Raw genomic sequence first — 25205 nt, forward strand, 5'->3', positions numbered from 1 at the left:
CCCTGAACCTCGGTTCGGTGGCTCATCACTCAGAACAGAGCAGTCACCAGTAGGAGAACCATTTCTTACTTAACATCTTCTTTAGCTTTGTCTTGGTTCCTTGGGCTGAATATATTTGCCTACAATTGAAGAATCTGGGAAAAGGGAGCGTTCTACTATTCTACCTTTTCTCTAAGTTTCAAATTATTTCAAATAGCAAGAGAGACAGAGAGAAAGCACAAAAAGAGAAGTCAAATTTAGCTCGTTGGGGAAAAGCAAGGGTGTCCCAGAAAGTGTCTGTACGTGATCATATACTCTGTCGTAGCATTTTATTAGGGAACAGATAAGGGCAAATGTTTTGTATACTGAGTTTCTAAAGCACTGGTGTAAGACCTAAAGGAAATGACCTAAGCCAGTGAAATACCACTTTTCATGATCTCTTGGGAAAAAGAGGGAAAAAAGTATTAAGGAAAATAACTGAGAAAAAACATTATTAAGGAAAAAAAAAATTTTAACCCACAAGTTCTAAGACTATAGAATGATTTTGTGGCTCACATGCTTGACCCATGGGACAAGTTCTAAGGTTGGAGAACAGAAACTATAAGCCTCCGTCTCAGAGCACACCTCTATTCATCCAATGACATCTATTTTTCCAGACCTACTTCACAGGCTACCTCTTCCATAAAGCCTCAACACATCCCACCCCGGTTCCCCAATCCATCCTCAAGACACACACCCGACCAGAGAGGCCCCCTGTGTGAGCTGCTAAAGCATATACCTGAGCCTCTCTTCCAGGAGGTTTACTTCTATGTTTACATCACTGGAATTTGCCGACGTCTTCTCTCCCTTTTATGAGGCTGCAATTACCTTGAGCACAAGAACCAAGCTTCTCAATCATCCTTATTTCTTCAATACCTAACACAGCACCTAAATCCAGGGAACTCTGCAGTATTTTTTGAATAATGGTCGAAATTAACTAACGTTAACTAATTTGAAATAATTACAGCACTCCTTTCAAAGCACTAACATATACTGCGCATTTCAAAACATTTCTACCCACACTCCCATAAAACATTCTTAGGGGCTTCCCTGGTGGCGCATTGGCTGAGAGTCCGCCTGCCGATGCAGGGGACACGGGTTCGTGCCCCGGTCTGGGAGGATCCCACATGCCGCGGAGTGGCTGGGCCCGTGAGCCATGGCCGCTGAGCCTGTGCGTTCGGAGCCTGTGCTCCGCAGCAGGAGAGGCCACAGCAGTGAGAGGCCCGCGTACCGCAAAAGCAAACAAACAAACAAACAAAAAAACATTCTTAACACTCAAAGGGCAAACAGCTATCTGGAAGCCACAGCTAACCAGAACTCACCGTCCAAAGATTCTAGAGAGCTCAGGGTTTTGTTTTTGTTCTTTTTTTTAAACTACACTCATACTTCAAAGAAGAGATGTATCAACTTTTCGCTAATATTAAAAAGATGCTCATTTTCAATCTGGAAGAAAAAAAAAACTCCAGCAAACTTTTGGACTCTTTTTAAAAGATGAACAAATACCTCTTCAGTTTCAGGAGCAACCTGGGAATCAGTAATCTCATCTAATTCCTCTTCAGCAACACAGTCTTCCTGCTCTTTCATCCCTTGTTGCCCACAAGCCTGCAAGTATTCTTCATCCTAACAGCCATTAAAGAGAAAGTAAGTTTTTCTCATATAGCTTTGGGGTTTTCAAGCACTTTTCACCTTCATGACTCATGCTTAGTTATATGTTAGCAAATTTTACTATGGCAATTATCAGACTGAGCAGAAAAGCACTAAGCACAAAACCAGAATGGGGCCTCCCCTGAGTGTTCATGGGAGCAAGAGAGCAGTATGCCAACCCAATCGTTGCAGGGAGTGATACGGACCCTGCTTCAACCTCCAAGGGCCCTGACAAGTAGCTCTTCTTCAAATCCAACACTAAGGAAATATAATCTTAAAAAGAAAGTGTGTATGTGCTTGCACAGAGCAGCTCAGCAGCAGTACGGGGGCTGGAATCATGCCCAATTCGAACCATTTTTATAGCAACAGAAGACAACAAAAGTATGAGCAATTCAATTCAACTCAGGAGCTGTATTAAAATTACATGTTAGGGCTTCCCTGGTGGCGCAGTGGTTGAGAGTCCGCCTGCCGATGCAGGGGACACGGGTTCGCGCCCCGGTCCGAGAAGATCCCACATGCCTTGGAGAGGCTGGGCCCGAGAACCATGGCCGCTGAGCCTGCGCATCCAGAGCCTGTGCTCCGCAACGGGAGCGGCCACAACAGTAAGAGGCCCACATACCGCAAAAAAAAAAAAAAAAAAAATTACATGTTAGAATTAGTTTCTCCATCAGCCGCTCCCTTGAATCAGAAGGATGCTTCCAGGTTTGCATGAAATGTAAGGGCATGGCAGCAGGCAGGCATCTCTTGAGGGCATAGGGAAGGAAGCAGGCAAGCTGCCTAGAAACAACAACTGCAAGGAAAGAAGGGCTCCTACAGGTATCACTACAAGTAACAAGATCTGATTCACTCCAGGGGAGCTGAACTCCCCAGTGCCCCTGGCCACCAGCTCAAGTGAACAATAGGCAGGAAGGAAGAGCGGACCAGCTGCGGGACCTGCACAGCCCTACTGCACAGAATCCAACAGTCTCTCTACAAAGAACAGCAGCTGTACCCAAGGTGACAGACCACCTTAGTCCCCACAACCGTCTCGCAAGACTGTCCAAACACACTGCATTTTACTTCCCCAAAGAAACTGTTACCATCCTACCTAAAAGAGCAACTATCACTACCCATGATTCACTGAGAGCAGAACTGTCGGATTTCAAATAAGGCCATACGATGCTAATCAAAACTGTCAGCCAACATACAATGGAGAATAGTCTACACCACTGAACTCTCACTGGGAAACAAAAATCTGCTGTCCACTACATAAATTACCAATCTGAAATTGTTTTTACAGAACAATGTCTTATGAAATCTCAATCTATGTTAACTTTAAAGGCACTAAGTAAATCTGGTTGTGCTCAAAAGTATAAATAATCTGACAGTATTCTCATATTCTGTTGAATAATAAATAATATACATCTCTTCCTAATACAAGAATACAAGTTTTTACATCAAATCCCAATTCACTCTCAAGATTAGGACAGGAAAATTCAAAAAAAATTTTTTTGAGTATGAAAGGAAAGAACACCACAATTTACTACCAACTTTTTATGGGAAAATGCAGTTTCTTCATATGTAAGATTGTCCCTTCCAATTGTAAAATTCTGCGATTTTACGATTCCACTCCCAGTTATACACAAAATTCCTCCCTGTGACGTTACATGTGAGCTCAAATAGACAGAACATACTCGTGATGAGTACAGAGTTAATTCTAGCTTTAGAGTATGAGTTAACAAGTCCTAACTAGGACATGAACCACAGTTAAATAAACCATTTAATAAACTAAAATACCACTGGGATACACAGGACTGCAATCTACTCATATGTTCGCTACTCTAATAATGAATAATTAATTAATCTGTGCACCAGTGACAGCCTAAGACAGTAAGAGGCCCGCACTGCAGAGCTGGAGAAAAGTATTTCACAGCTTAAGTCCATTTTTCTCTTCCCATGCAAAGAAGAGGCAGTGCCAGATTCTACCACTGTGATGTCTATAAAGAAACCAATAATCTTAAAGAAACCGGAAAGAAAGGAAAGAATGAGTGTGGCTGTAAAGCCGGATATACTGAGGTGAGCTGACACTGCTCACAGACATTTAACTTCGCCTTGTACCTTTAAACTTCACAACTCTCTGTGAAAATATCTGGACACGTTCAGTTAAGTAAATTTATTTACTTTAAGGTTTTTTTTTAATTCTGAAAAGATTTATTTTAATGCGGAGAAGTACTGTGAGTATAATGAATTTGCATTTTTGTCTTTTCAATACGCGAATCTTAGGCACAAGATGCTGGATAGTTAAGTTGGATTTTATACAACAAGGGGCCTAAATGTAACCTCAAGTTTGGAAAATAAGAGAGGGAAAGTCCTCACTTACTAAAAATTCTCTTTACAACAAACTCTGCAAGAACACCAAAGTGAGAGATACCTCTTATGTGACCATGTATAAGTGCTATCAAGCACTTTCCACACTGTGATTTGTTCCACTAAAGTCTAAGTTCACAGAAGGCAGGGGCCACGCTTTATGCTTCATATTTCAGCAATACTTACGTCCCCACTGCTTGGACACTGGTAAAGATCTGTTGAGCTTTTGAATTTACAAGGGATGTGACTGACTGACCATCTTATTTTAGGGATGAGCAGTAGAAATACTAAAACGCTCTAACCAGGGAATAATGGGGCACATTTTTTAAAGACCTTGGCTTAATTTTTAAGAATCATTTTAATTTACAGTGTCTCACTTTAACACAGTATATGGACACACCAGTAAACCAGAGAGCACCTGTCCACACTACTGAAGGATTTATTACCAAAAGAAACCATTACAGAGTTATCGAAAAAACAAGGACCCATGATGCCTTTTACAGGATTCTGTTTACCAAACCTAGAAATATTTTTTCATTACTATATCTACTAAAGAGAAAGCATTCAAAAAGAATAAATCTTAAAAATAACACTGCGATACATAAACGCAACTGTGTTTGGAACTAAATATTCTAAGGCTCCACGTAAACGATTAGTGTCTTTCAAAACTACACACACACACACACACACACACATTTTTTCTCAAATGAAAAATTACCTACTCTGAATGGAAACATTAAGAGATAAAGGCAGAACTCTAGCCCTAATGCTGCATGCCTCCACCCCATTCCAGCAGCCCCACTCACACTGTACCTTGGGGGAGACCAGCACCCTGAAAACCCTAAGATTCTACTGCACCTATGGAGGTCATGCCCTTCCAACATAAATTTCTTTTAATGCTTATTTCAAAAACAAATCTTTTTAATGATAAATCATGAAGACAGATGAGCAATCTTTCACTAATACCTTTTTCTTTCTTGACAGTTCAACCTAAAAAAAAAAAAAAGCTACCAACCAAAACCACCTTTCTGAAATAAAAATCAGTGCAATCTTTGCTTCCTGATTACAGATAACAAATTCTGTGTGACATTTCCTAAACTAACCTCCAATCTCTTTATTCATGTTTAGACAGTTCTCAGTTACAAAAAAGGATGAATGAACAGGACATCAATCACTCTGGAATATTAGCACCTTAAAGATGTCTTTAGCAGGTCAATAATCTTTTCACCTTAGAAGGACTTTATCAGATCTTGTCTAAAGCCTGGATAAAAGCCCTGCATTAAGTACTTCTAACAATTGACAGTGTATCTCCACCACACAAAGCTGTTTTCTTCCTCAAGGTCACGATTCTGTGCAGCCTTCCAGGATGACAAAGGAGCATTACCTCCAGCCAAACAAGCTGTCAACACAAACTTTGTCAGAGCGCAGATAAAGAAACTGGCAGACAGTGATAATAAGGTCTAATTTCCCGCCCTCCCAGGGGAGGGAAACAGATTTCAAATCAGTCTAGAAACCTGTACCCAGGCAGCCATGCTCTCTTCGGCCATACAAAGGAGAAAGACTCACTGTGAACTCATCTAAGGGCTCGTTGATCTCGATGTCTAACACCTCGTCGCTGTACAGCGGCTCCTCCTCCGGCTCCCCCGCGTACTCGATGTGGTCTTCTGCCAGCTCAGCACCGTGGCCTTCATACTGTCCTTCTTCCTGGTACTCAGGAGCATACAGTTCAGATCCATCGGACTTGTGATAAACGAGTTCATCCTCTCCTTGTTCATACTCGGATTCCTGTTCTCCAGACTGGTCATTAGTGTTGTCAGACAGTTCAAACGATGTGACCATGCCAGATGTGGTATTCAGACTAATTGTGACACCCTGAGAACTAGAGGCGACAAAAATACAAAGAAAGGCAGGCAACTGGAGTGAAGCTCAAAACTAAATCACTGCATAAGTTAACTGTTAGAAAGACCAGTGAAAAGTTACTCCAGTGACTGCTCAAGGCACACTGACAACAACGACTGCAAGCAAAACTCAATGTGCTCCCTACTAAGCCAGCACTACAAAGCCCTCCTGCACACCGCAGAGCTCAGTGCACTACACGTACACAGGGCCAGCACCAGACTCCTACTGCATAAGGCGCCCCCTCTATCATGAGCTGCGGCTTATTTGACTGGGAGAATCAGAGCAACCATGAGAAACAGGTCTACCTGGCAAAAGTCCAGGACTGAAAGCAAATAGACTACGTTTCATTCTAACTTCCAGAATGAAATGGGTGGTATCTATTTTCTAAAACATCCAGGTAAAACTAGGAGTATTACTCTATAAACAGAAAATCATAGATGGAATTTTAAGAACTTGTCTTCTTTTTTAAATCTATGACGCAAACTATAAACTCCTATTTAAGAAATCAAAATATTAAAAATCTGCATGAAAATACATTTCCATGTTCAACTAAAGTTTATACTAGCCACAAATTTTTTTTAAAAAGTTAATTTCTGAGTAAAATAAACGAGGGCAGTTTTAAAACTGCAAAAAAAGAAATCATAATTCACCTGTTAAATCACAACAGATAAATGTCAAACAATTAAAAATGCATAATAACACTTAAAACACAAGGTTTTGTAGCTAAATCTAAGTTTACACTTATTAAGTATCCAATCCTAACAAAAAATTGAACACGCCACATACACTTGAAGACATATGGCTAAAAGCATTCCAAAGGTTTATTTCAAGGGCAATTTAACTAACTCAAAAGATCAAAATATAATAATGATGTCACGGAATGGAACTGGGAAACAAATAACTGACAAAATAAATTAATTTAAAACTTGTTACCCATTATGTTAGAAAAACTATTACAAATCTATAGCTCAACAATGAATGGAATATATTTGTTAACTACATTTATAAGCAGAAAGTGTCTCTATATTTTCACAATAAATGTTTCCTCATAAAACTGAAAAAATTATTCCACCTAACAGAGTATACTAAATGCCTCTTCCTCTTCTAATTGCGTTACTATGTCAGCAACAGATATTCTTTATTGCCATGCACTGAATATTTGTGCCCCCGCCCCCTCCAAATTCATGTGTTGAATCCTAAAACCCAATGTGATGGTGGTCTGGAGGTGAAGCCTTTGGGAGATGCCTAGGTCATGAGGGTGGAACCTCTGAATACGATCAGTGCCCTTATAAAAGGGACCCGAGAGAGCTCCCTCACACCTTCCAACCATGTGAGTACACAGTGAGAGGGCTGGGGGTCCTCACTAGAACCCAACCAGGCCAGCACCTCGACCTAGGACTTCCCGGCTCCCAGAACCGTGAGAAATAAATTTCTGTTCTTTGTAAGCTACCCTTTTATATTTTGTTATGGCAGCCCAAACAGATGAAAACAACTATATTCAGATAGTCAACTAGAGGCGAAGTACAGTCCAAAGGAGTTTTCAAAATGGCAATTCAGTTACTAGATATGTACAGATAAAAACTGTCTAAAATGAAAACAAAAGCAGTAACATCAAACTGTGACCAACAGTATTAAGAGTGCGGGGCCACTGCCCCCCGTCCAAATAAAGGAATTCTTTAAAAGAGCGGTGCATATACCTGTACTGAACTTTTATAACCAACACTCAACAGACCTCTCAGAGGTCATTAAATGCAAGACCAACACTGACTTTAAACAGTTCATCTATTTATAGAAAAATATATATGGCTTCCACATCAAAGAGTTATATTAATATCCTGTTTACAATATAATCATATGTTAAAGATACGGTACATTATCATTTATATCCCACTATAATTATAAATTAGTCACTAGAAATTTAGTTACAGAAGGAACATTTTTAATGAGCTAATGCTGAGTACCTGAAATTTTCTTCGTCTTCGTTATCACTCTGCAGAAGATCATCATTTAGCTCCTCATCTGACAAATCTGATTGATTCTAATTAAAGAAATCTAATTAATGCATGTCACTTCCACAAAAAAAGACTTGTTACAAAAGTGCAAAATTACGTTGACTGGATTGTTTCTAACCTTGTTATTAAAACATCTACCATTCAGAAAGTTTTCTCAGTTTGATATAACCATTTGCCAGTCGAGATTCTACATATGGCATACTGGCTAACTACCCCAGACTAATTTTTATTTATTGATTTTTAATTAATTTATTTATTTATGGCTGTGTTGGGTCTTCATTGCTGTGCGTAGGCTTCTCTAGCTGCAGTGAGCAGGGGCTATTCTTCGTTGCGGTGCGCGGGCTTCCCACCGCAGTGGCTTCTCTTGTTGTGGAGCACGGGCTCTAGGGCGTGTGGGCTTCAGTAGTTGTGGAGCGTGGACTTAGTCGCTCCGCAGCATGTGGGATCTTCCCAGACCAGGGCTCGAACCTGTGTCCCCTGTATTGACAGGCGAATTCCTAACCACTGTGCCACCAGGGAAGCCCCAGACTAATTTTTAGATGCACAGTCAAATAAGTATAGAAGCAGCAAGCATAATGATCATATTTACTATAACTCTTAATGAAAGAAAAAAAAAGGAACGAGTCCTTTGGCAGTATCCTGTAAACAAGTAATTTTTTCTTACCACAAAAAAAAAAAATGGGGCTTCCCTGGTGGTGCAGTGGTTGAGAGTCCACCTGCCGATGCAGGGGACACAGGTTCGAGCCCTGGTCCAGGAAGATCCCACATGCCGCAGAGCAACTAAGCCTGTGCACCACGACTACTGAAGCCCGTGCACCTAGGGCCTGTGCTCCACAACAAGAGAAGCCACCGCAGTGAGAAGCCCGCGCACCACAACGAAGAGCAGCCCCTGCTCGCCACAACTAGAGAAAGCCCACGCGCAGCAACGAAGACCCAACGCACCCCAAAAAAAAAAAAAAAAAATATATATATATATATATGTGTAGAGTTACGTATATCCATATACACACACGATATATAAATAGATATAGACATCAATGATAACTGCTTTCAAGTTTTTACTTGATCAAGAGTTTAGAAAAACCTACATCAGGTTTTAGACTTTTATTCTTATTTATCTGAAAATGTATCATATTTGCGTATGTTTATTTTTATGCTTATCTCTGAATATTCCCAAAAAGTAAGTCCCAGCTCCAGTATGCAAATACTAACCACTAAATGTTAAGGAAGGAGCTGCTGCTTCCTTCTGGCAAGTGGCAGCTTTGCTGCCGCCTTCAGAGATTCAGTGCCTGCTAGAGTGCCTTGGCGTAGCAGGAGCTAGAGTACTTGCTTCAAAGGGTTTAGGGCTTGAATTCTAAGTTATCAAAGAACTTACTAACAAATTAAACACTCAACTCTTTGTGCATTTAAAAAGTAATTCGATTCACAAAATTTTAATCTATATCCAACTTTCTAGTAACACATCCCATGCATAAGATGTATTCCTATATTTTAAATGCAATTAAATAACTATCATTTAGTTTCAGGAAGACCTGTATTTCTTACCTTTTTTCCAGAGAGCAAATCTTCTCCAAGTAAGTCATCTTCAAGTTCACTGTGGAAAAAAGAGACATGACAATGTATTATTCCTATTACACACTGCAAAGTTTGTAGACCACTGGGAAATTTATCCAGGACTTTAGAGTTTGGGTACTTTCACATTAAGTTTGCTACATTTTCCTTTATTAATAATGAAAACATATTTTCAAATATATAGGGAACATCTGGTCCTTTAAGTATGGAAGCTTTGCTATAACTAGCGGCTCTCACTAGACTTCTAATCTTAGTTTTTTCACCTCAATATGAGATCTTAATTTCTCTGGACTTGTTCATTAATGAGCAAAAGAAGAAACTATAATACAATATCTATGCTTCCTCTTACCTACGATGAAATAGGAAAAGATAGATGCCCAACATCATTAACTAGGAAAATTAAAAACCAAAATCATTGAAAGACCATTTAACACTCAAACTGCGAAAACTGAAGAAGTTTAAAAATGAAAAATCAATGCTGATGAAGACATTCAAGTAAATCATAACTAAGAGAATTATCTTTATAACATGGGAGTCACGTCAGCTGTCTGCAATTTTTTGTCAGCGTGTTTATGTTCTGAAGCAATCAGAAGGAGTTTTTCTCATAATTAAAACAGAAACCCTTACCAGATGAAAAACCTGAAGACATTTCCCACTGTATGTTTCTCTAACTGATGAAGATGGCTACCACTAAATTACGTCTTTTAAAAGCAGATGACTAAGGACCAACATCTAGAAAGGAGGAAACACAACTAGGCTATGATTCTAGGTACAAATGCCAATGGAGATTTAACCGCACCAATGTTTATTATGATTTGCTACTTTTCAAATAAGGGCTCTGGTTACAAATATCTATAAGTTCTATAGGTTTTGAGTGCTATTTTACCCAAAACCCATGTTTACTTCTAGTGTGCTACTGGGCAGAATGCCAGAATATCCTGGAATGCACATAGGAAGTTACAACAGAAATTCTATATACTACTTTTTAGAACCAGAAACAACTCAACAAGTCATTTCATTCATGCACTGAATACCTCTTTCATTATTTTATGTTACCCTACATAAATCGTACACCATCTTATAGATAAAGGAAATAAGGACAAGGTTAAATGATTTGCCCAAGGTCACACAGCAGAGACAGATTCAGGACGAGAACTTAGCTCATGGAAAAAAATCTTTCATGGAGGGCTTCCCTGGTGGCGCAGTGGTTGAGAATCTGCCTGCTAATGCGGGGGACACGGGTTCGAGCCCTGGTCTGGGGGGATCCCACATGCTGCGGAGCAACTAAGCCCGTGAGCCACAACTGCTGAGCCTGCGCATCTGGAGCCTGTGCTACTCAACAAGAGAGGCCGCGATAGTGAGAGGCCCGCGCGCCGTGATGAAGAGTGGCCCCAGCTTGCCACAACTGGAGATAGCCTTCGCACAGAAACGAAGACCCAACACAGCAAAAATAAATTAATTAATTAATAAACTCCTACCCCCAACATCTTAAAAAAAAAAAAAAAAAAGTAAGCAGTAATGCCTACCTGGGGAAAAAAAAAAAAAAATCTTTCATGGACCTGTATAAGTAAAACAGTTATTAGAGACTAATGTATAACTTCTTCCAACATTTTCAATCCACAAATCACCTAATCATCTTTCAGATACAATTTTTGTATCTTCAGTGTTACAATCATTTTCCATGGACGAGGAAAAAGTGCTTTCTAGTCACAATATTTACAATAAGCGCATTTGAGAATCTGATTCCAGATAACCCCCCAAAAATACAAGCACCCCTTTGAGGACAAGCACCCCCTGGAGCATCCCTCCAAATAACTGAAAAGGGGAGGTAATCCCATTTGCCCCAGGGAAACTAATTGAGGAGAACTCTTAAAACCATAATATGAACAGGTGCTGGTAATCATACAAGCAAAAATCTAGGAAGTATCTGTTGCTGACAAATATATGGAAATAAGAAATCAGTCTTGGACTACCACCTATTTTTTCTAAACAAAAGCATTTTTTAAAAGAAGATAAATGAAAACTTTACCAGTTGTAAATGAGTGGAGTGTACAGAGGTGGAGAACAGTTGTTTCCGTGACTAACAAAGGCAATAATAGCATGAAATAAGAAAGCAAGATGGGAGACAGAAGGATTAAGTGCACGCGACTACAATATGCATAAATTATAGCTCAAGAAATCACTAACGCCCATTCAGTGTGCTACATGCCAAGAACCACTCCACGCGTTTCACACATACTCGCTCTTTTGTTGACATAACACAACCCCAGCAACCAGACACCTACATCATTCTCCATTTTTTCAACGTGAAAACAAAGACGCCAAGATGTTAAAGAACTGGCCCAAGGTCACCCTGCTTCCAAGTCAGAAACCAGTAGATGAGTTGAGACAGTCTGGCTCCAGAGTCCAAATACTAACTACTATGCACACACCCCACAAAAGTTAAATGTAGTTAGCTATCTATTGTTATCATAAAGTTGGATCCTTACAAAGAGGTACACGAAAGGGAAGAAACTTGTAAACTACGAAACACTACCAAAATTACACCAAGGGTCACCAAAAGTAACAATGAACCAATGGGACTGAATGGTCCAAATCGAGTCCTTTCAAAGGGGTGAGCAGTTATGCTCGTGGACAATAACGGTAACTGTTCAGAAGCGAAAGGAATACCAAAAGCATGAGGAGGTTTCCTGCACTCACCTGCAGAGCTCCCACAAGATTTCACCAGGAAACACTACTGGAGGAAGAACAACCTCTATGGCAGGTATTTCTTATCAAAGAGGAGAGACAACGATCTCTTAGGGAGCAAGTACATTTTTACTAACAAACAGAATTATACTAAAAGACTTTTTCAGGAAACAGGTATTTTGCAGGCAGTCACCTGACTGCAGCCTTTCAAAATGAGAAATCTAAGTGACAACAAAGACTGCACGTGAGCTCATTGTCTCTGTGCCTGCCTACTCCAGGCCACCCTCATCTGGTCCGTGCCGGCTCCAGGCCCTGGATGGGGTCTCCGGGAACAGCTCCCACGGGCTCTCCGTTCCCCCGGCCTTTCTTCTGGATGGGCTCGGCCATGGGAGGTCCCAACGGAAAGTCACAAAGCGGGAGGAGAGACTGCCCCCCCCACACCTGCTCAGCTCCAGTTCCACCCCACACAAGCGCAGCCCTGGCTGGGCCCTCGGACAGCCCTCCCCCGCAGGCCTGCGGCTGCTCCCCCAGTGTCACACCTGCTTCTTTAGCCCTGCCCCTAAACATCCCCGTCATCAAATGACCTTCAGTGGAGACCTTCTCAACATGCCCTTTCCTACCGGGACGTACACTGGTATGTTTTCTGACTCACTCTTCTCCTAAACTTTCAAACTTCTCCTCTACCATCCAGCACGTGGAAGAGGCTATTTTATGCTTTAAAAATATCAAATAAAGAAATACATATGATACAGAATCTTCATATGCAAACATGCACTGAAGATGAGTGAAGAGAGGGCACTGGGACAAATGCTAGTCACACTGGAAAGAACAAGAAAAACTAGAGCCCTGTCTCACTGCAAACAAAACCCAATTCCTTCATAGCAGAAGACCAACTAATGTCATGACAACCAAAATAAATTCCCACTGAACAAATACTGGGACAATTCAAACATTAATAAGAATAATAGCTACAATGGATTAAAAAAACACATGCAGTATTTAAATCTATGAATTTGAAATGATTCAAAAATAGAACTCACCTCTGGAGGATGCTAAGGAACTGACCCATTCTTTTGAAAACTGGTAAATAAAAGTAAAGAATCAAGCACTTATTCTGTACCTCAGAGGAACCAAGTAGTTTACAGAATTACCACAACTAACAGAAAAAGAAGAAATGACAGAATGAGAATATCACCACTTGGATCATCTAATGGCTGGTAACACCACAAAAAGTTAACAAGATATTGTGAAGCTCCTGATGGAGGAACATACCACCAACTAAGACACTGCAGAGCCCCTACTCCTGCCCAAATTCAAACCTGAATCTGATCAACCTCCAGATCTAACTATGAATTTACAGAAAATGCAAGATGAAGGAACATACTAAAAACACTCCAGGAGATGCAATCACCAAAAGTAGAAATTCTCCAAGATAAACCCCTTGTTTCTTCAACAAAAACTGCAGGGAACTAACAAAAATTGTGGAGAGAACTTACAGATGAAACAATACTTAAAAGACCTACCAATAAATTATGATATATGGATCTTATTTGGACTCCAAGTCAAACTATAAAAGGACACATATCCACATTATATGTATGTGTATTTGTAATATACTTATATATACAAGAGACAGTCAGGGAAATGTGAACATTAATAAGACATTCCTATTAAGGGACTTCTTTTTAGATATAACTATTATGGCTACATTCATAAATCCTTTATTTTTTAGAGAAATACAATCTGATATATTTTCAGATGAAATTATGTCTGTAATGTGAGGAGGGTTACAGAGATCACAGATGAAACAAGAGTGCTTCCCACTGACACTGCTGAAGCTGAAGGGTGGTATATCGCCTGCATTGTACTATTCTCATATACACCTGAAATTCTCAATAAGTAAAAAAAAAAAATCAATCAATTTAATCAATTTCAGGAGGAAGGACAGAACGAAGGAAGAAAAGGAGGGAGGGAGGGAGACCAAAAAACACTTTAAAACTTTCATAGGAACATACAGAATACAGGGTAGGGAAGAATTTCTTGAGGACAAAAGGCAGAAAGCAGCTTGACTGACATCACATGTCTCCTGAAGAGGTGGCCTCAGGAAGGCCACAGTGTCACCAAAGAGCGCACCTTACTTACCAAATGCACAACCTGAATCTAGGCTTGAGGAGACACTAGCAAAACCACACTTGAGGGCTGCTACAAGATAAACAGCGTGTCCTCTTCAAAATGTCAAGTCATTAAAGACAAAGCCTTTATAGAAGCCTTTACAGAAGTCTTTAAAGACAGAATTCTTCCAGATGAACAAAGAGGAGGAAAAGAAACTCATTTTTGGCTAGAAAGCACATTACTGGGACAACTGACAAACCTTGGATAACCAATGTAGATTCAGAAGAAAATGGCATGATACAAACTACTGCAAACTACTGTCAAATGGTGCAGGAAAGAAAAATGTTCTATGTGTGTGTGTGTGTGTGAGCATGTAAAGAGGGAGAGAATAACAGGAATATGACAAAAAGCAACTATGAGTCTGAAAGAAGGGCTTATAAGAATTCCTGGGTTTTTCTTGCAACTTTCCCGTAAGTCTGAAAATGATTTCCAAATACATTTTTCATATTTTAATTTAAAAAAATAAACAAAAACCATACAGGAAAAGATTATAATGATATTTATAAAAACCTACTTGAAGACTATTAAGTTTAAGACAATACACGCCACAGACTGGAAGGAGGTATCTCTAAGCGCAAAAAAACAAATTTCAGAAAGTATAAAGAATCCCTAAAATCAATAAGGAAAAGACAAACAACCCAAAAGAAAAAGACATAAATACTACCAGATGACTAACAGAACAGAAAGTCCAAATGATGAGTAAACTATGAAAATACACAAGATTTGACTCAGCTCCCCATCACAGTCTTTTAAATAAAACTAGCTATCAGTACTTCCCAATAGGACCACTGCTTATACAGAAAACTTTGCTCTAAGCTCTTACTTTTTTATGGACTACCTTAAAGAGTCATTGAGGGTAATCAACTTTATGTAGACTATAAGAATTACACAGTTTTTAATGTAGATTTTTCAGTAAAACTTCTGGGACATCACAGTTTTCAAACAGCAACCAGGTATTCTTTTCACAGCAGTATATCATTGTTGTTCCTTATTCACATCTACTGACCTTCATTATCAAACTTTCTGACTGCAACTCCAAGGTAATGTTCACATTTTCAACACAGTATTTAAGATGGTAAGAAATATGTAATGAATAGTCATCATTTGAGAACTCCTCCAACTCAAATGAAGGCCTCTGTGCACTTCTCCAGTGCACATCCCTCTAACCCATACTAGAGCGCCTTCCCAGAAGTAATCACTCCATGGAACTGACATCTATCATAACTGTCAACATTTTTAATAGAGTGTGTGTGTGTGTATGTGTGTGTGTGTGTGTGTGTGTGTGTGTGTGTGTGTGTGTATTCCTAAAGAGAGATTTCCATCTTCACTAGTTATCAGAGAAATCCAAATTTAAACTACGAGATACCATTTTACACAAATTAAAATAGCAAAAATGTTAACATCTAGCCAAATATTATGTAGGATGTGGAGGAATTCTGTTGCTATTGTTGTTGCAGGCATACAATTACTCCAGTAATAGCTCTGGGTGCCCACCAAGTCAATACCATCACTGTATAAAAACAGAGAGATAGGGCTTCCCTGGTGGCGCAGTGGTTGAGAGTCCGCCTGCCGATGCAGGGGACGCGGGTTCGTGCCCCGGTCTGGGAGGATCCCACATGCCGCGGAGCGGCTGGGCCCGTGAGCCATGGCCGCTGAGCCTGCGCGTCCGGAGCCTGTCCTCCGCAACGGGAGAGGCCACAACGGTGAGAGGCCCGCGTAACGCATAAAAAAAAAAAAAAAAAAAAAACAGAGAGATAAGACCCCCCGTGCTCCGCTGGCAGCCCTGAGACAGCACACGCCTGGGGTAGAAGCCCACTACAAAGCCTTCCACTGGAGTGCTCACCCCTGCCCTACTTTAGCCCAGTAAGGACCAGCCTACCCAGGAAAGAGCATCACTAGCTAACACACTGCTCAGTAAAGATCTCTGTGTGGCCTAGCGACAGGAGATAAATCAGCATGGATCCTGCACGTAACCAGGGGTTTCCGCACCTGTCCCAGTCCTCGTCTGCAGCTCTTCTCCTCCAGGACCGCTCTGCACCAGGCTTATCAAACTGGTCAAAGTCATCATCTGTGAGCGAGAGGCCACGAAAGTCAGTCTTACTAAATTAAAACAGACACACATTCAAATACTGAAACAACTTGTTTCATTTAAGGATTCCTGACACGACTTTTTAAAATACTAAAATTTCATATACAACAATTATAAATGCTTTAGCCATTTTTAATAACTAAAAAATTTTAAAGCACATATCTACCTAAAGAAAATCAACTTACTAAACACTATTAGGCATGAAAACTGACAGAATAGTTTTTTTAAAATCATAAATTTAATTAAAACTGTTTTCTTTATAAAACAATGGTTTTTGAGTACATATTTTTTACTACAACTATATAAAAGGGGAAAATTGCCGACTTTGCAAAAATTAAAGAGGCTTTTCTAATACTTTTTGAAATTTTTACATTTTTCCAAATTAATCATGGAAAACAAAGACCCTATTTAAGGGCAGTAGAGATAATGTAGAGAATTAACAAACAATAGAAATACAAGCTACATACACAATTTTAAATTTTACTACTGTTCACATTTTAAAAAGTGAAAAGAAAAGGACACAGAAAACAAACTTATGATTACCAAAGGGGACAGCGATGGAGGGAGGGAAGGACAAATTAAGAGTACAGGATTAATAAACACAAACTACCATACATAAGCAAAAAGGATTTACTGTACAGCACAGGGAATTATATTCAATACCTTATAATAATCTATAATGGAATATAACCTGAAAAAAAATAACTGAATCACTTTGCTGTACACCTGAAACTAACACAATATTGTAAATCAACTATACTTCAATTTTTAAAAAAAGAATTAAAAAAAATTTTTAAATAAAGACGAAATTTAAACAGGTTAAATGTTAACAACATTTTAACCTAGCGTATCAAAAACATCATTATAACATGTACTCGATACAGAAAAGATTAAGATATTTTACATTTTTTTCCACACTGAGTGTATATTTCACATATACACCACATCTCCTACCTCATTTTCAAATTTATTTTTATTATTAGGGAAATCAAAAAAATTGGAATTTAAGTTTTTCATCTTAGAACACATGCAAGCAAAGAGGCTTGAGAAGCAGCAGCATACGTCTCCCCAGAGAGTCTACCTAGGGGATCGAGATGACATAAACATAAAACCCCAGGAATTTTTCCAGCCTGGGGCTAGAAATTAACCAATAAAGTTCTAGCAAGGTAATACATCAATTCCTACCATACACTACCAAGCAGAATAGGTGCTTTAAAAAAAGAAGAAGAAGAAGAATGAGAGATATTAAAGAATTAGCATCCTTGGAGAATTCTGCTTCCAGTATAACATCAGGAGGAGCTCCACCAACCCACTCTCTGAGAAACTGGTGAAAATTATTTTTAATGAAATGACTATTTAATGTCTCTGGAACTGATTCTAAATGCATACATTAAATGGAAAACACTCATTCAAGAAATCTACTCAAATTTGGTAAGAACGGCTACAGGATTCTGTGGGTTTTGAACCAAGACCCACTCACTCCTCCCCCCCGCAGCTCAGTGAGGCATCAACTCCATCCCCTCGAGACCAGTGCAGCCAAGAACACACACCTCAGCATTCCTCCCCCTACGCGCAACCTGCCTGGCGCTGAGGCTAACCCCCGGGCGTGAGAAGGAGGCAGGGGTTCCCTTCTTTCACCCAGGCCCCAAGTGTGGTACAGACGCCACCGGCGCCCAGATCACCCCTGCCCCAGCTCACGGGGTGGGGGTTTCATACCGAGAGGTAAGCAAGCAGATCCAGGGCTACTGCCAGCACCCGCCCCCCACCCTGCTGTCACCCAGGCACTCGGCTCCTAGAGCAAGGGTGTCACCCAAGAGACAAGTACATCACTGTCCCCACCCACAGCACAAGAGCTGGGGCTCAGAGTCAGCCCAAGGGGCAAAGCAAACCTTGTAACAACAGAGCTCCAAAACTCTCTAAGAGGAACTAACTTCGTTATGAACAGAGTACAGAAAAAGTCCTAAGCAAAAGGCGCTCTCAGAAACAGTGAAGGTTTTGGAGAGAGATTATTAGAAAGATAAGAGTCACTGGAGATAAGGACTGAACTGCAGGATGCCTAGTGGACCAGAGAAATGAGGAGACAGGGGCCAGTGCCCTCACTTACTTAGAACAGATCTCAATCACTGACCTCAGACACTATCCAATCAAAGGAGTCTGAATTTGACTGGTCAGTCTGTAAAGGAAATTATGGCCCAGGGCACTGTGGAAGGTGTGGTCAGAGAAAAAGACAGAAGGAGCCCAGCCAAAGCACCACCATCCCAGGGTGCCTGTGGGCATGCCCAAGGCTGTTGTCCCCTTGAGGAGTGACATCAGAAGCTTCACACTGCCCAGGGTGGGGTGTGGGGCGGGAACAGACTTCACTTAAAACCTAGCTGGTCACCAAAAAGGTAAGCAAGCAAGTAAAAACAGGCCCAGGGTGGAGAAGTGGGGAGACCAGCACTCAGACATGACACAATATATTATCTAAAATGATTTCCAACAAGAAATTACAAGACATGCAAAGAAACAGGAAAGTACAACCCACAACCCATCAGAAAAAAGGCAGGCAACAGAAACTGCCTGTGAGGGACTTCCCAGGCAGTCCAGTGGTCAAGGACCTGCACTTCCAATGCAGGGGGCATGGGTCTGATCCCTGGTCAGGGAACTAAGATCCCACACGCCACGAACGTCAGCTTTAACAGACAAATTGGCCACTGAAAGTATGCTCAAATAACTAAATGAAACCATGATTAAAGAACTAAAGGAAGGTATGATGACAATGTTGCACCAAATAAACAGTATGAATAAACAGTAACTATAAAAAAGAAGCAAAAAGAAATTCTATAATTGAAAAATAGCTAAAATGAAAAATTCACTAGAGGGGCTCAACAACAGATTTGAACTGGCAAAAAAGAAAGAACTGGTAAACTTGAAAACAGATCAACAGAGATTATCCAATCCAAAGAACAGAAAGAAAAAAATGAAGAAAAATGAACATAACTTCAAAGAAACGTGAGATACCATTAAGCACACAAATATATGTGTAACAGGAGAAAAAGAGAAATAGAAGCAGGGAGAAATATCTGAAGAAGTAATAGCTGAAAACTTCTCGAATTTATTTGTAAATATTAATCTACACATTCAAAAAGTTCAACAAACTCAAAGTAAAATAAACACAGAGATCTACAAATACACACATCATAGTCAAAATGTTTCAGAGACAAAGAGAAAACCTCAGCAGCAGCAAGAGGAAAACAACTCATCACTTAACAAATGCGGTAAGATTAACAGCTAATTCTCATTAGAAACAATGGAGGTCAGAGGCATATACCAAGTGCTCAAAGAATTCTATATCCAGCAAAACTATCAAAATAAAGGTGAAAAAAAGACATTCACAGCTAAACAAAAACAGAAGAAATTTGTTGCTAACTGACTCTGTAGTTGATTGAACTGTGTGCCCCAAAATGACACATTTAAGTCCTACCTCCCCATTCCCCCACCTGTGAATGTGACCTTATTTAGAAACAAGGTCTCTGCAGACATAATCAAGATGAGAGTATTTGGAAGTTAAATAGAAATTTAAGACTTTGCAAAGCTCGTTTTAAAAATAAATGGTACAGTACTATTGTTTCTTTAAAAAGATGAAATTATACTGGATATTAGACCTAACAGATAAATACAGGACACTCAACTCAGCAGCAGAATATACATTCTTCTCAGGTGTACATGGAACATTCTCTGGAATATGTTAGGCCATAAAACAATTCTTAATTAATAGCTTCAAAAGGTCAAAATCATACAAAGCATACAAACCTGACTAAAGAATGGTTGACCCTTGAACAACACCGGATTGAACTGCATAGGTTTCACTTATGTGTGTATTTTTTTTCAATAAATATGTACTACAGTACTACACAATCCGTGCTTGGTTGAATCCACAGATGCAGAACCATGGACATGGAAAGCCAGTTGCAAAGTTATGCGTGGATTTTCAACTGCATAGAGGGTTGCAGTTGACCCCTATATTGTTCAAGGGTCAGCTGTATAATAAAACTAGAAATAAACAGAAGAAGGAAAACTGAAATATTCACAAATACATGGAAATTAACCAGTACACTTCATCAACCCATAGGTCAAAGAAGAAATAAGAAACAGGGAAATAAGAATGTACTTTGAGAAAAATGAACACAAAAATACAACATACCAAAGTTTATGGGATGCAGCAAAAGCAGTACTTGGAGGAAAATTTATGGCTATAATTGCCTACACTAATGAACAAAAGTCTCAAATCAACAACCTTAATTTAAATCTTGAGGAACTGGAGAAAGAAAAGGAAATTAAACCAAAAGATAGCAAAAGGAAGTAAATGATAAAGATTAGAACAGAGGGACTTCCCTTGTGATCCAGTGGGTAAGACTTCACGCTCCCAATGCAGGAGGCCCGGGTTTGATCCCTGGTCTGGGGACCAGATCCCACATGCATGCCACAACTAAGAGTCCACATGCCACAACTAAGAAGTCCGAGTGTGGCAACTAAGAAGCCCGCATGTGGACTTCCCTGGTGGCACGGTGGTTAAGAATCCGCCTGCCCGGGGTTCCTGGTGGCGCAGTGGTTGAGAGTCCACCTGCTGATGCAGGGGACACGGGTTCATGCCCCGGTCCAGGAAGATCCCACATGCCGTGGAGCGGCCGGGCCCGTGAGCCATGGCCGCTGAGCCTGCGCATCTGGAGCCTGTGCTCCGCAACAGGAGAGGCCACAACAGTGAGAGGCCCGCATACCACAATTAAAAAAAAAAAAAAAGAAAAAAAAAAAAAGAATCTGCCTGCCAATGCAGGGGACATGGGTTCAAGACCTGGTCCGGGAAGATCCCACATTCCATCCGCAGAGCAGCTAAGCCTGCACACCACAACTAAAGAGCCCACGAGCCACAACTACTGAGCCCACGTGCCGCAACTACTGAAGCCCCTGCACCTGGAGCCCATGCTCCGCACCAAGAGAAGCCACCGCAATGAGAAGCCCACGGGCCGCAATGAAGAGTAGACCACACTCATTGCAACCAGAGAAAGCCCGCGCACAGCAACGAAGACCCAACACAGCAATCAATCAATCAATCAACCAATTTATTTATTTAAAAAAAAAGAGGCCCGCATGCCACAACTAAGACCTGGTGCAGCAAAAATAAACAAATAAAAAATAAAATAAGTATTTAAAAGAGAAAACTGTGTCCATTGAATAAAAAAAGATTACAGCAGAGATACATGAAACAGACTAGTAAAACACTTTCAAATTCATCCCTGAGGCCACTATAAAACTAAACAAAGATATTAAAAGAAAAAAAATTTGACCATTATTCCTCATGACCATACATGCAAAAATTATTTTTAAAAAATCAGCATATAGGACTCAGTAATACATTAAAAGGATAATACACATTATGACCACATGGGTTTATCCCAGGAATGAACGGTTTGTTTAACATCCAAAAATCAATACTTTTAAAAAATCAATGTAATGTGTCATAATAACAAACTAAAAGTAGAAAACCCAATTATCATCTCAATATAAGGAGAAAAAGCATTAATCAAAACCCAGTATCTGGGATTTCCCTAGTGGCACAGTGGTTAAGAATCCGTCTGCCAATGCAGGGGACACGGGTTCAAGACCTGGTCCGGGAAAATCCCACATGCCACAGAGCAACTAAGCCCGTGCGCCACAACTACTGAGCCTGCGCTCTAGAGACCACGTGTCACAATTACTGAAGCCTGCGCGCCTAGAGCCTGCGCTCTACAACAAGAGAAGCTACCGCAATGAGAAGCCCGCACACCACAACGAAGAGTAGCCCCTGCTCACCACAACCAGAGAAAGCCCGCGTGCAGCAACAAAGACCCAACGCAGCCAAAAATAAATACATACATAAATACATAAATTTATTTTTTAAAAAAACCCAATATCCACATTCCTTATACAAACTCTCAACAAATTTAAGTATAGAATGGTATTTCCCTAACCTGATCAAAGGGCATCTGTAAGAAAAACCTAGAGCAAACATCACAGGTAAAGGCAAAGACTCAGTGCTTTCATCTGGAATCAGGAACAAGACTGGGATTGGGCTTCCATTACTCTGCAATTCGGCACTGTAATGGAAGTTCTACCTAGTGCAACCAGACAAGAAAAAGAAATAAAAGGAATTCAGATAGAAAAGGAAGAAGTAAAACTGTCATCATTCACAGCAAACATGATCAACTATGGAGAAAATCATATGGAATCTATGAAAAAAAGGTACTGAAACTATTCCGTGAATGAAATAAGGTCACAGAATATAAGAACAATATTTTAAAAATCAATAGTTTTTCTACATACAAGGAATGAGCAGTTGGAAATTTTAAAAATCCTTGCACTAGCTTAAAAATATGAAATACATACTAGGGATAATCATAATAAAATTTGTGAAAGACCTATAAATTAAGAACTATGAAACACTGCCGAGAGAAACTAAATACCTAAAGGAAGTGGAAAATAACTAGAATTCCCAAAAGGAGACACAAAAGGTTGTAAATGTGGGTAACCTTGTGCTTGGACAAAACCACATTAAGCAAAGGAAAAACCACACCTGATAAAGCAGAAAACAAAAACATACTTTCTTTCCACCTAGAATATGGAATGTAAAAATGGATATGAAAAGAACTCTAACTCAAAATCCTAAGAAACAAACTAAGACAAGAACTCTGTATGCCTATTTTTATTCTTCTTACATTTTCTGCATCACTTTCCTTCTGTTCTCCCTTTAGAATACAAACAAATCCTTTTTTTTCTAAAGTTCTAGTTTATATCTGTCATACTGAGCAGAACGAAGAGAACAAAACATGTCCACACTAATCCAGAGTTTTAAAGGAAGAACAGCACATCCCTGAAGACCAAGGGGAAGATTAACTCAGCAGGACAAGAGTGGTCAATGCCTTTACCTAGAAACTCTCCTTCTAAGGCAAAACATTATACCAGACATGCTATGTTATTAAGGGAATCAACTTTCCTCATCTGCAAGACTTAAAAACAGCTACTGGAATTTTTACAATCTTCAATTACACAGCAATTAGATATCTATAACGAACCCAACTCTTTTACTTATCATTCTTATTTCCTCATCCTTTCCAGGAACCTGGAGCTTAGATTAGAAATTTTATAGAATATTAGCTTGGTACAGGATTCTAGCAACTGTCTAGTCCAAGGGTCAGCAAACTACAGTCCACAGGCCACGTAGGGTCTGCCACCTCTTTTTGTCCAAATTTGGCTACTGCCTGACTTATGTAAATAAGCTTCTATTGGAACACTGTATGCTAATTCAGTTACATATTCTCTATAGGTCTTTCAAGCTACAAGGCACAGCAGAGGACTGCAAGAGAAGCCCTGTGATCTGCAGAGCCTAAAATATTTACCATTTGGCCCTTTACGAAGTTTGCCAATCTTCGCTCTAGTCCAAAGGTTCTAACCTTCTTTCTTTCGCCTCAACACCATTCTCATGTATACATGCTGATATTCTGAATCACTAACAGAGTCAAAATTCCGTATTTTATAAGTGAGGAAATCCAGACCCTTTATTTAAACAGCAACTAGAGGAAGGAATTGGACTAATATTTAAGAACATTCAAAGTGAGCATCTTTGCCCTACAGTATAACTACCAAATTTTGAGTAACCAAGCAAAATTTTCAGAAAGCACCCCTACATGTACTTGAAAAAATTATTTGTAGTCTTGTTCTAAAACTCTCTTACTTTCATGAGACCCTGGAGAGGTTTCCCTAAAGTGAACTTTGTATTTCGCTTATGAAGTGCAGTGCACACTGACAATTTGTTTTGCGGGTCTTACAACTGAATTTCCTCTTCCTGTGTTGGAAATTAATCACAGTATGAGTCCTGAAGGAAGACAGAGCAGGGCTCTGCCTCCCAATTACGGAAGCCATAAAAGCTAGACCCTTGAGTTCTCTACTGGCCCGGGCAGGCTGGGAGAGGACAAGAAGTCAGAGCTCAGCCAACTGAATGTTCCCGTCATGACTTAGAATCTAGAGAAAATGACACCTCATTTCTTTTCCCAAGAATCCACACCTTCTTTTTAAAAAGTGAAACCTTCTCAATTGCTAAAGATTAGTTGCTAAATTGGTGAAGTGTAAGGGAAGAAATGTCAAAGAAAGGAACAATTTCCTTCTACCCATCTGTCTTTCCTTCCACAGACAGAAGTAACAGCTCTGCTGAGACTGTGGTCCCCACCGCTCTATGCAATGGTGCAGGGAATGGGAGGAGTAGAGCCTCCTTCCCCGTGTGGCTCTGAGTTAGAGTATGCAAGGTAAGGCAGTCACAGGAGCTTTGAGTCACAATTATCATCAGTTACTCTGATGAGGCAGAGGCAGGACAGATGACGGACGGACACACACACTGCAGATGGGAGGTTCTCAGGGGTCAGAATGTGCTCTTGAAAACCATGTGTGGCATCCGGGCTTGTAGGTGCTGTGACGGTCAGTGGGAGCTTCTTGAGACTCGATACCATCGGAAGTCAACACCTCCAGTACTGCAGACTTGAGACAGTCCACTGGAGCCTCCGCAACAGTCTTCGGTTACAAGGGCTTCCGGGCAAGCTCCCAACCATCAGTATCAGATAATCAGACTAAGTTTTCCTGACCATCACACCCCCAGCCTTTCCAAGGATTGTACAAGCCTCTAATTCCTGTGTTAAAACCCTTCATACTTGGAATGCAAGGCATGGCCTCTGTCCTGACTAAAACAAGACTGATAAAAC

General features: G+C 40.2%; 1 protein-coding gene across 10 annotated transcripts in view; it reads right to left on the bottom strand.

Moving 5' to 3' along the window:
- The window catches only part of RBM33 (RNA binding motif protein 33), a 122627-nt gene that overhangs the window by 91705 nt on the left and 5717 nt on the right, over nucleotides 1–25205 (bottom strand). For 8 of the 10 annotated variants that reach the window (XM_032644091.1, XM_032644089.1, XM_032644088.1 and 5 more), the window contains exons 2-6: nucleotides 16341–16419; nucleotides 9465–9513; nucleotides 7869–7945; nucleotides 5575–5887; nucleotides 1522–1638 (exon numbers count right to left, since the gene is read on the bottom strand). In XM_032644091.1, the coding sequence (XP_032499982.1) occupies nucleotides 1522–1638; nucleotides 5575–5887; nucleotides 7869–7945; nucleotides 9465–9513; nucleotides 16341–16419 (635 nt within the window). The remainder of the gene's footprint in view (nucleotides 1–1521; nucleotides 1639–5574; nucleotides 5888–7868; nucleotides 7946–9464; nucleotides 9514–16340; nucleotides 16420–25205) is intronic. The other 2 variants (XM_032644090.1, XM_032644095.1) reach the window with 1 other exon arrangement.

Source organism: Phocoena sinus, chromosome 9 (assembly GCF_008692025.1).
Source record: "Phocoena sinus isolate mPhoSin1 chromosome 9, mPhoSin1.pri, whole genome shotgun sequence".
In the NCBI taxonomy this organism is placed as follows: Eukaryota; Metazoa; Chordata; class Mammalia; order Artiodactyla; family Phocoenidae; genus Phocoena; species Phocoena sinus.